Here is a 12114-nt window from a genome sequence, read left to right on the forward strand (position 1 = left end):
ACGAACTATTATTATTACATCAAGGAACTCATGTACAGCAACAAGCTAATGATGCACGGCCTTATGACTCGTTTTGTTTAGAACATTTATGACCAGAAACAGATTGTTGTTTGTACATTTCATTACGCCATGCGCTGTTATTACCCGTGCCGCAATATATATCCTTTATTTCGCCCATTTCGTCGATCACCGTTGCTAGGAAAAATTATGCAGAGTATGTCAGAAAAGTCTCCTAAAGCTAGCTAAAAACGAGAATATGCCCTTCGCTGCTAATCGACCAATATTTGCTTTGCCTAAGCAGTAACTTTCACTTGCATAAATAAATCATATAATTGCTCTCTTGCTAAAGGTGGCATTTTGTTGGGCTGGGAACCGGGGGCCTACAGATATATACGAAATAGCAGGCCTGTCCACTTAACCTTACAGCATATTTATAAATACATTATATGCTTAAAATGTGTATTCGATTCACTATAATGGGTCTTTCATTTAGGTAACCAGTTAATTTTGCCGTCTCATCGTCTAGGACAAGTTTCATTAAGTAGGTTAATCGGGTCTTGGCAATAAGTTAATGTCAACATACAGCCCAGATTAGCCAGCTGCTTTTTGGTGATAAACTCGAACAACTATTATCGGTTATTATTGGAAGATATTAGCATTCAACTTACAAAACAAATTACATCAATTAAAAGGATTTAGCAAACTTTGCTCGACTAAGTAGTTTGACAAATCTACCTAAGGACAGAATTGAAAATTCAGAACTACAAAATGTTAAAGGTTTTCGAGAAATGCTTAAATGAGAAAAAAGCGATTTCTTGCGGATAGTTACACTGTTCGCTACAAAGTACATGCATATACACTGGAGCTTTTCAGAACTAATATACGTATTGCTATATATATAATATAGCTGCATTGCTGATGGCTAATTCGCTCTGTACTTTATGCAGAGAAGTTCAGAAAAGTACACTGAAGCAATGTTTATTATGTTTTTCATATATATATATATATATATATATATATATATGTACAAACGTTCCAGGTGTATGGTCGCTCCGGCCTGAGTCTGAGAGTCAGCAACGCTCATAAAATCCATACCAAGAAAAGATAAAGTTTGAATTTTGCAAGGATTTTTGACGAATGTAAAATAATTCTGTAGACAATCGTTGATGGACAGAAATACGGCGAAGGTAAATAATTGTTGCAAGTTCATTTAAACCACTGTTCTATACATACCACCGTACCTTTACTTATGATGAAAGAAATAGTAAATCGTCACTTGTTTGTCTACCATCAGCCCAGCAAATTTGCCATTCCTCTATCTCTTGAAGTAGACAAATTTCCCAACTGTTTGTAGACTGACTCACTTATCTTGAACGCGAATGTGTGAGACACATGGCAAAAGCATACTTGTAAAATAGCTTTAATTGTCCACATAAAGCAGCATAATAATAGAAGTGTGGGTGACTTATTTGTTTTCCCATCTGTTTATACGAGCGAATCTCTTTCACATTATAGTAATAATGAGTATCAGAACGGCTTACCTCAAAACACGCACATGCTTCGATTGGACGATCTCTGTGTTCACTAAAATTTCATCAAACGGAAACTTTTATCATTTTGAAGTCAACTGGCACGCCCACACCTGCGTACATAAATGCTATTATTATTGTATCATGGAATAAAGTTCTCTTCTTCACATAATAATAGAACCCTATAAATTGTTAATTAATTTACTCGAGAAAAGTATATTGATTTTTAACAAAACCCAACTCACAATAGCCTAGAAGATGTTTATCTAGCCTGTTATGTCTGTCTCTACACGTTGCCGCCGAACAACATAAATGACGTTAAGTGATACCGCTTCGAACCCAAGCTGAAATAGCTTTCGGTGGTCATTGGTATGGCTCGTATCAGCTATCGCCGTTATCTAACTACAGCCAAACAAGTATAAATATCGATAGTAATTGCCAATAAATTGTCCACAGGGTAGTGTAACGCTTGTCTGTTACAGTAATTTGAATGTTAGGCAATAAATGCTCGTGTGTAATACAGAGGTGTGGGTCATCGCTATAACCTCTTTAAAACGCTGATTGCCTACCTTCATCTCAGTAATATTTTGTACTCTAATAAACGTCCATATGAATCTAAAGGAAAAGAGCATATTCGTTTCGAAACGATACAAATTTCGCTTAAGCATGAAAATACGCTGACCAACCGTTCTCGGTCACTTCGTCGCGTCATCTATACACAGAGTCAAAACCTAAGTATGTACTTGACTACTGCTGTTAAATCAACAGTGGTGATATGAAATTCTGTCGTCATTTTGCCACTGCTATTGTCATTATCTTTTGGTCCGTCCAGCTGCCGAAGAAGCAGTGCCTACGTGCTGCGTGTTCCTCGAGGAACTTAGTGTCCACACGGGCGTAGCGTGGTCACGACAAAACATGGACAAGCACGTGGTGCAAGTACCGCGATAAAGGAGAGACGACGATGAACCGGAGGATGACGACTTGGGGAGAATGCGAAAGACCTTGAAAGCGCGAGCGTGAAGTCATAGCTAGACGTGATTGCAGCGCTTTCCGTTGTAATATTGTTATCCTGCAGCAAATAAGCGCCGGGACGAACTTGAGCGAGTTCATGTCAATTCAGGACAAACACTAATCGGTCCGAATCGTGCCGTCCACCAGCAACGAAAGCGAGATGCAGGTCTGCCTGTTCCGGCGAAGCAAATATGTACTAATAACATACTGGCAGAGTGATATAGTGCAACATTTTTGCGACATTGTCATATTATTAGCACCAAGTAAATTTACCAACGAAAGTTGATTTGGATGACTGGTGCAAGCGTCCGTTCATAAGAGGTTCGACAGTGGTACCTTATCAATATTTTAAGTCGATTATCTAAGCGGTACGGGGCCAATGAAATTATTTAATACCAATTTAACGTGTAAATTAATATTTAAATGTGACCACGTCGCCATTGAACTTTACGCCGTCCAAAATGTATTTTTAGGTAGAAAAATAAAGGATGGCTAACTTTGGCCGGCTACAGTGGAAATGATAATGCGCAAAAATGCGTTAATAGAGTTAGTGGTAAACAGTTTCGGCTTTTCTATCTACATCGAAATGCATATATGTACGTATATTCATATTGGAACGTTCTTTGCTATAGTGAGACATAGAAAAATTAGCAGCAGGCTGTGTACCGTAGAAGACCGTATATATAAAAGGACATAATCCGGCCTAGCGACGGTTAAAACAGAGACAAATGGTCACTAGCTAGTTACTGCCAGTTCATGGAGGAAGGTGGCGGGTTCACAAGTGCGCGGTGGGTTCCATGCTGATTAAGTTTTGCATAATATCACCCTGTAGGGTGCAGTGGTATTATAAAGATGGACTAGGCTGAGCTTACATAGCGGCTTCGATCAACTGTAAAATACATTTTTTCTATCTTGATTACTCTGGTGTTTATCGCCACTAAATGAACAATCGGTAACTCATTTATCATTACTATATATTTTTTTTGCTCAAAGCCGTTGAACGCTATGCTGCATGTATCCGTTGCCCTGGGTGTACATTAGCATAACCATCGCCGCTGTGTTTGAAGGCATTTCATACATACGAATAATCACGAAAGTAATAATATATCCTTGCTACGCGGTTAAGGTTGATATACGTAGCCCCAATACTTGATATCTCAAGCACAACTTTATTTATAGAGATTTTAATAGATATATTCATAGAGAAATTAATTTCCCTTCTAACTTCGGATGTTGTAAACTTGTTTATCAAACGATTGTTAAATGGTTAAAATTAACTTATATCAATTATTGGTAATATATAAGCGATGCGCATCAAAGGTGCTAGAACGCCCTTTCGTAATAATGGTGTTGCCAATCTTTTGACAACGTACTCGTCCCCAAAGAAAGATTGATAACGATCCCGGCCTCAGAATACCCGTCTACCAAAAAAAAAAAATAGTAAATCGTCATACCCAGTACAGCTGCATCTTTCCAAGCGAAAGTTCCACATGCCGTTTTTTTATATAATGAGTTTTTCCGGGCAGTAGCTATTCGAAACAAGCATTTGACTAAAGCAAACGAATAATAATTTTCCGTGGGATATCGCTGAGTTTTAATTTCAAACTAAATCAGGAACTTCACGGTTATAAATCTAGGACCCTGATCAACCCTAAATGGTGCCTAGGTTCCGATGAGATCATCCCAGATGTTAAATTAACTTGAGAAATAATCAAGCTCTAATGATGAGCTTCGATTGATTTTTTTTGATCAACTTTACTTGAATCTGCAGATGCAGTGCCTGATGCAGTTACTACTGGCCTCTTTCTCTATAAACCATTGCTTTATTCTAAAAAGTTTGCTTTAAATTCATAACACTTTGACCTGTTCTACCACCAGGTTTTTTGGTCGCAAAATTACCAAATAATAGTCAATTTATTGATATTCACATTCGCTAAAACTTACGCATTATTGCAACTTGTCGATAACGTATCAGAGTAGGAGGCAAACGTGCAATGCCCAGAAACGATTTAGTCCTGTCTCGGCAGTTTTTCATACTCGAGATCTACAAAACGACATACATATATTCGCTACTATGGCGCATGCACATGAATTTCATCATCGCAAATGCCTGATAAGGTAATGACAGCAAAATATGTAACTCTAAGGCTCGAAGGCACTTGGACGTTACTATGCGAGTAACCATAAGAATCTCTGCGCATAAAAATAACATGCATAAAATGGCGTATGAAACAGGGAAGTAGAGACAACTTCTTTCATTCGCAACACAAAATGGAAATACATTTAATGGCTTGCAGCATACACAGATATTGTTTGGCCTTACGCGTACGTCGAATAGGTGACGGTTTTCTGTAGCATGTAACTTAGCATCTCGCCATCCTTTTGCCCCTGCAATTAAATAAAATGTATCTCGACTATTCAATGATTAGCTTGCATTTCTCATACACGTCGACTAGCACTGCGGCCCTCAGATCCGTGCTGGTGTGTAGAATAACTATTCTTACACGAATCAATATGTAACCATATACTGCTTGACAAGCTCATGTATGTGTAGTTTTTGTAATGTTTGCTGAATTACGAGTTCATGCAAAGATTACTACCAGGCTGTTCTATGTGTTCTTCTAGGGTGATACAAAACGTGTCAAACAGGAAGCAAATGTGCTCCAAGATGGCGAGAAAGATATTTCTGGCAAACGTTATGTTTCGGCGGCTTCTGTGACACTGCCATAGGTGAGTTTGTGTACAACTAAAACGTCGTTTCAGGTTAGGTTGGAGTGTGTTTTCGCGAATTTGCCATGTTACTACCATTCCAAACAGTACATAACTCAGCAAAGAAAGATGTACTGCAGCTCCTATGCAAACATTTGTTATATGCGCATACCTTTGCTTAAATACCCAGCCAGCTTCTGGGTTGGGCAGCAACAGCGGCAGCAGTCATTAGAAAAAAAGCTATTCCACACGCTCGCGTTCACTGAGACTATATCCGTCGGCATGTCGGCTTCTTGCGAATGAAAATCGCCTACCATCTATCAAATGAAGGCTTGTTCTCGCAACGAATAGAGAAGAAAATACCGTAGAAAAGCAGATATGCCAAAGAAGGTGGACAGCGATTTTTAGATGGTCTGCAGAGAGCTGAGTAAACGAGATGAGCCATCGGCTTTGTTTTTCAGACCGTTTGCATGCACGTTTAATATGACGGTATTCTCCTGGTAGCACGGCTATGCGTCGCTTGTAGCGGAGTCATAATGCGGGTCAAATCCTGTATGGTGCCCATATGCCAACCTGATCGCTTCACACTGAGGATCAATTTTATGACAATAGAGTCACTGTAACCGCGATCATCGTCGACGTCAACAACAAACACGACCAAGAGCCTTACTTGCAAGCTTTTGGCAGAGTGTTCGCACGGACGTGCAAATATATCTTCTAGAAAGGGCGATTAGCAGTTATTATGTAAGAAAAAAGAAACGAACTAAAACCTGAGTCGATCTATCTGTCAGTATCGCGCTAATACAGCTATGCTAGAGCTGCACGCTAGCGCCTCGGCTTGATTTACGAGAACCAAATAAGAATCACACTGACAATGGCGCTAGATGGGCTGGTGAACGGATGTATTGGTGAGTGGATCCGTTTACGTAGTGGCAATAAACATTAGTTTTCCTAACGTGATTCCGTAAAGTAACTACATATTTAGGGGCAATTATTGTATTATAAATGATTACTTTCACTGAATCTCAATCGAATGTAGGTTACATTTATACACAATGTATTAAATTAGAGAGTAATAGAAAACATGGAAAAGCATATCATATCTTAATTTTGTATCATATATGTGTGGCGCTAAATAAATATATGCACCCATTTACACGACGAGCGTTATCCAGGGCCTACGATGGTCCTGATCATTAGCGTGTCGCGAAGGTGAAGGCTAACTAACCAACGCTAGTCCGATAACAGCCTCCCCCTAAATCAGTCATCAGATGCAGCTAAGAGTTGCAGGACCACGATCTTCGCTGGCCTGCTAGAACGCTCCACGAGTAGGCCTTGGCATAGATTATTCGAATTTCTGTTATACCGTTTAACTAGTTACCGATGCTTGTGGTATGTTTATGAACCAATGGTATGGATAATAATACTAGTGTGCTCTGATGACAACCGCGATTGTAAGGCATTCTGTGACGGTATTTTTTTGCGCTCTTTGTGCCAACCAAACTGGCTGTTGACAACCTCTTGGGTATGGTTTTTATGCTGTTTGCGCACGCGCTATCTATTATTTTTTTTTACTAACACATTTTGTTGTTGAATCACAGATGAGCTTTTTGAGCGTATACCATTAGAAACCTTGGACCTTAACAATTTAGAAACCTTAACAATTAGATTCTTAGAGCTAATTATAACTCCACGCAACACCACATATAGTAAATATTAGTGTAGTAAAGCTAATTCATTGACTATATTTAACACATTAAAGGAGATAATATATACTAGCTGGCTTAAAAGTACCGCGTGCTCTAAAAGACGGTATATAGATCAAATGTATCATTTCGTACTATCCTTTCCGAGTCTCAAAACGAAATCTTATTATAGAACAATTGATGATTTATCATTTTTTCAGACACCTCAGGTAATCGTAAGCGGTACAGCTTTTTGAGCTTACACTGTTGTTTCTCTCTTTAGTGGTATCATTGTTTTTATCAAACATTTGATCACTTCTTAAGGAAGCCTGTGCGATTTTAACATCAGAAGGTACCCTTACATAGAAAGCCATACGATTTAGGTATATTCATTAAATTTTAAGTCGTTTATGGCTAAATATCAAAGCTAAAAATGTTGATAATACAACACTTGTAACGCTAATCCGCTTCTACTTCGATATGTTATAATAAAATCTAATATACAAATAAACATAACGATTTGGTTAGTTGACTCGGAGTGTTGAAGTCGGCAGATTTGTCCTTCTAGTAGCAGGACGCTTTACTATTGAACTGGATGATTAACTTCAGATAGTATCGGGCTTGCATTATGACAACTGCTTGGAACAGGCTGCTCTTTGCGTTCAATGCAATTATTTGTAGTTCAATTTAGGCAAATTTGAAATACTGGCGGGTAACGCGTTCTGTAATGAACCTACTCATATGATGCATATCATAAGAACCATTGGAATAAATGCCAATCAATTCCGTCTTATTCCTCTCTGGCAGCTTTACCAGACTTTCTAATTTTGCGGTGTCCCATTATTTATCTGACGGATTTCGGAAGTCGTCCGTTGTGTCCATTTAGTTTAAGAAATTACAAGTTCCCTTTGTGGGGAATAGTGCATGCTATAGAGTTATTAATAGTACGTAGCTTAAAACATAATACGCTTCTCATCATGGCTATTTAAAGTGTAGCACCCTGACTTTTATCTCCAAGGTATTTCAATACGACTTATACCTCTAAAAATTGGCCGTTTATTTTTTTGATGCAAAAAAACTACATAACCTTAGAGTCGTAAATTTTAGTGCAGGACGAAGAAAATTTTGCGGCTTGTCCTTCTTCGGGACACTTAATCTTAACACGACAAATCAATCTTAAACAAGTTAACGAATAAACTTTGTTTGCAATAAATCGAAATTTGGAATACACTGAGTATTCATACAACCGTGAGCTCTAAATTTTGCCTTGAAAGACGTCGCGGGTGTTTTCGGTATGTTAAAAAAAGTCATTTGGACTCATCTACATAACTAAGGCAATATGACACTTCCGTATGTTTGCGTACATCATGGGCTCAATGATTGCTTCTTGAAAAATATGTATTGAGATGGTGTTTGTAACCCTCTACAATAAAGTCGCTAGCCCCGAAAGGCAAGATTTCTTGAGTTTCTGCTAGAGGGCTAGTTTTGGTCCCAACAAATTTATGATATTACTTTGGTAGAAATGAAACCTAAAAAACCGTCAGACAACGACGATGTAATCCCGCACATTTGTTGTGCGACGTCAAAAAATGACAGGGACGTACTTTACCATCAACTGAAGGGGCCTATTATCAACTTAAAGGGTCATCAGTTTTATGGATTGGTTCGTTCAAAAAGAAACATGTTATTCACCTAAATGAAAAAAATCCGTATATGTCAAGAGATCATCTGTTCAGACTGTTTTTGGAAGGTATGGCGTTGACAACTTGCCAAAGCGCCAAGCTCTAGTGATTAAAACTAATAGCAAAAGATTACACATGTGATTAAGTAAAATATATAGTAGTTTAAAAAAGGTTGCACTCCTTTAAACAAATAAACAAACGCATTTATCGGTTCAACCAGCTATACAAATATATAAAGAACAAGGATTAGTTAGTGAACGGACAAGCTGTCTCAAATGGCAAGAGCGATCATTATTATAGGAGGGCTGTTCGGAACCTCTTGTTTTCTGGAAGTTTCTAGCGGCAGAGAGGCTTTATGCATACCTTACAGTCATATAGTATGGGGGTACAGTTGTTTGCAGCCCCAAACATGGTTTCTCTGATGGCCTGAGTAAAATCCACAAAACCACTCCGTTCCAGGGGTGTACCTAACTTATGCAAAATGTTCGTTGGCTGAAGATACAGGCATTGAAGAATCAAAACTGGCTATGTATCAGTACATGTATTTGCTGGGAAGAAAAGGAGTAAGAGAGAAAGAACAAGCCCAAGAAGAGAGAGTGGAAAGGCCACGACGCTCATTCTATTAAGTTCGTTGGTCCTAGTAGGCTTCCAGGTTCGAGAGCATCGTTCGTAGACGGCGTTCTCCTGGGACATTATTTACGAATTGGCACTCTTACGCCAATTTTTTCTAGAGTCTAACATAATAGTGACCCGCTGGACCACTGAAACAACTCTCCATCCTTCCTGCAGCCTGCTCTTATCGTCCTTGTTGTGTATTATATACCTACTAAATTTTTGAGCCAAAAAAGAGAATTTGGATCGCTGTTTTGTTTATGGTTACTAATCACTACCTTTATTGCCATCGTTCGTCGTAAATAACTAACCCTTGTTAAACAATCTTACTGTAGCAGCCCAGGTAGGATTACTCGAAATTATGCCATTGAAGAGACAAACGTCAGTGTTCTATAGTGAATGAAATTGTTGAATTCCCCTTGCCGACGATTCTCTAAATCGTCAAGCTGTAGCGTATGATTCGCTTTTCTCTACATATTTTGTTTTCTGTAGTCATTGTTGTTAATTTGACTCTAGGATCTCCCTCATTCTCAGCTGTTGTACGATTTGCAACAGTCCTTAGGTTGCGCATCGCCAACCAACGAGTGTGCTCATAAACACTCGTTTATCAAGTCATGAACACTTTCACTGCAGTACTTACCAACGGGATTGGATGACTTGCCTATGCTACATTGGTAGTCTCTAAAAATCCATGTACCCAACTGCTATATCGTTTAATTTGGTAGAACCATATGGCCGTGTATCTTAATATTTATATCACCTACCTCTTTCATTCCAAAAATTGCCCACCTATTGAAACCTACCAACTTCATCCTTCCCGGGCCTAGTTCAAGACCACGTTGATCGAAGATTGGACTGTGTTACAGATATCGTTAATATTGGATTAACATTCAGCTCCGTTAGTGCTATCGTTGCAAGGCCGTCAGCAAGCTTGGCCAGTTTGACCAGTCGTATCCTATATTCTTGAAGAAAGGGCTCACAACCGAGCTTTGCGGCAATCCTTTAGATATACGATGCGCTGTACTACTGTGCATAATGTGCCTACCATTCAGGTAGATAACCTTAAGGACTCGACTTGTTTTTCTTAAAATCTTTGCGCTATAGCCTTCCATGGTGTTAAATTAAATGCATTTATGCCAAATGCCCCTACGGCATACTTTTTCCTTTTTTACTTTGCTTCCTGCATGTCGCCCCTTCCCACCTGCAGTCCCGCGATAGCAGCGTCTGTGTTCGACCTCCTCTTCTGAGAGCCAAACTATTTATATAGAGGAAGTATCGTTTTCCTTGATTAATCTGTTAGAATTAATCTTTTTCGCCTTAACTTTGTCGAGCGCATTTTATAAACAAATCGGCTTGTAGACTGATGGGCTATCTTTGTCTTTACCAGTTTTATGGTTATTATTCTATCGTTTAGATTTCATGAAATAACTGCAGCAAATAACTCTAAGCCCTGACTTATTAATTTATTGAACAAATTTGCTAAAGCGCCGTCAGTTAGTTATTTTTTGGTTGGTTATTTTTTTAAATTTCATCATCTTAGCTATTTCGTCGTATTGCCTTACAACCACCGTTTGGGAGACCTGGGTTACGTCGATCGCCGCTTGACAAAAAATACATTGATTACATTTGTTATCACTTTTACTGCAACCACTTAGTCGGCTAAGTCGAAAAATGTTCGAAGCCTGCCATGTTTTAGCAAACTAGCATGCTTGTCTGAACTTTCCTGGCTACTTTAGCTGGCCGGGACACTGCCTTACACAATCGAGTAGTCTGCCGCCGTCTAAGGTGAAATACTTCCATTTCGTGACGCACATAAACAAGACTGTAAAGTGATAGGAATAGTGACTCCTATCGTTAGTCAGAATATCAAAAGCACCCTATCCAAACGAGCGTGTCTAACAAGCTTCCGTTCCAGTGGTACAGCCTTATTCAGTGCCTGCATAAGGAGACACTATGTTCAGGGCAAGTAGTGTAAAAACTTGCTGTCTCTAATGATGAAAAGGAGAGGTGTATCCAAAGAGTGACCTACGTAGCGAGGTCAAGTCAGCGTCTCCCTCTACTGTGACTCTCCTCCATTATGCAAACGATTTCTTAACACGCCTTAGTCACCTTCATACACGATGTTCCTGGCTTAAAATTAACTTGCTAAAGACGATAGCAATGAAGATCCGTTTGCCGCGTCAGACTCGCATTGACGCGTTATACAGTATGTTGAACCCTTTATCTGTCACAAATCGCCAATTACGTAAAGGCCACAGCCACTGACGCCCAGATGAAATCTTCGCTTAAAACAGCACGAGTTTCCTTTGAATCTAGAATGCTCTTGTGCGTCATATAAATTAGCGCTGTAATGGAACTATTTTCCTACCAGTCAATTTTCCGTCCTTGATCGAGTAAAGCAAGAATTTTTCAAATACGTCCTGGATCTCTATATTTCAGCAATGAATAGACAAATCTACCAGCTCTGTGCCACTCCGGCTCTGGTGAAGGGGCCAAAATAAAGGTTTGACGTAAAAAAACAGAAAAGTACTAACAATTCATCCACGAGTACGACTTGCAAACGAATGATGTCAATTCGGGTGGGGGTATGGCAAATTCCGCGTAGACCGACAGTGGCAGAATGAAATCGTAGTGCATTACGGTTTACGGATTTTATGCTTGATACGCAGCTATGACGTTCCGAAGGTTGCTATTGCTCTCGATAGTGTAAGGAATCATTTACCCTATATTATACAGGAAGTTGCCTTTCAACGCTCGGTACGCTTATGGGAAATATATATTAGATATATATTTTTCATATTAGATATCCTACTTCTATAATTATGGCTACGATATTTTAAGTTTCATGTATCATATATAATTTACCTAACAAAAGGTAAGTTAATG

The 12114-nt window shown here is 39.1% G+C and overlaps 1 protein-coding gene across 11 annotated transcripts in view; it reads left to right on the top strand.

Moving 5' to 3' along the window:
• Positions 1 to 12114, top strand: part of LOC111259087 (uncharacterized) — a 125742-nt gene that overhangs the window by 82825 nt on the left and 30803 nt on the right. For 2 of the 11 annotated variants that reach the window (XM_022830795.2, XM_022830796.2), the window contains exon 2: positions 5166 to 5270. The exons of 8 other annotated variants lie outside the window; for them this stretch is intronic. Coding sequence is in view for 1 of the 3 variants with exons in the window: in XM_022830792.1 (XP_022686527.1) it covers positions 6150 to 6157 (8 nt within the window). In the remaining 2 variants the exon portion in view is untranslated. Of the gene's footprint in view, positions 1 to 5165; positions 5271 to 6134; positions 6158 to 12114 lie in introns of those variants that run through there. One more of the 11 variants, XM_022830792.1, reaches the window with a different exon arrangement.

The sequence above is a fragment of the Varroa jacobsoni genome, unplaced genomic scaffold, assembly GCF_002532875.2.
Source record: "Varroa jacobsoni isolate VJ856 unplaced genomic scaffold, vjacob_1.0 scaffold_291, whole genome shotgun sequence".
NCBI classification, from domain to species: Eukaryota; Metazoa; Arthropoda; class Arachnida; order Mesostigmata; family Varroidae; genus Varroa; species Varroa jacobsoni.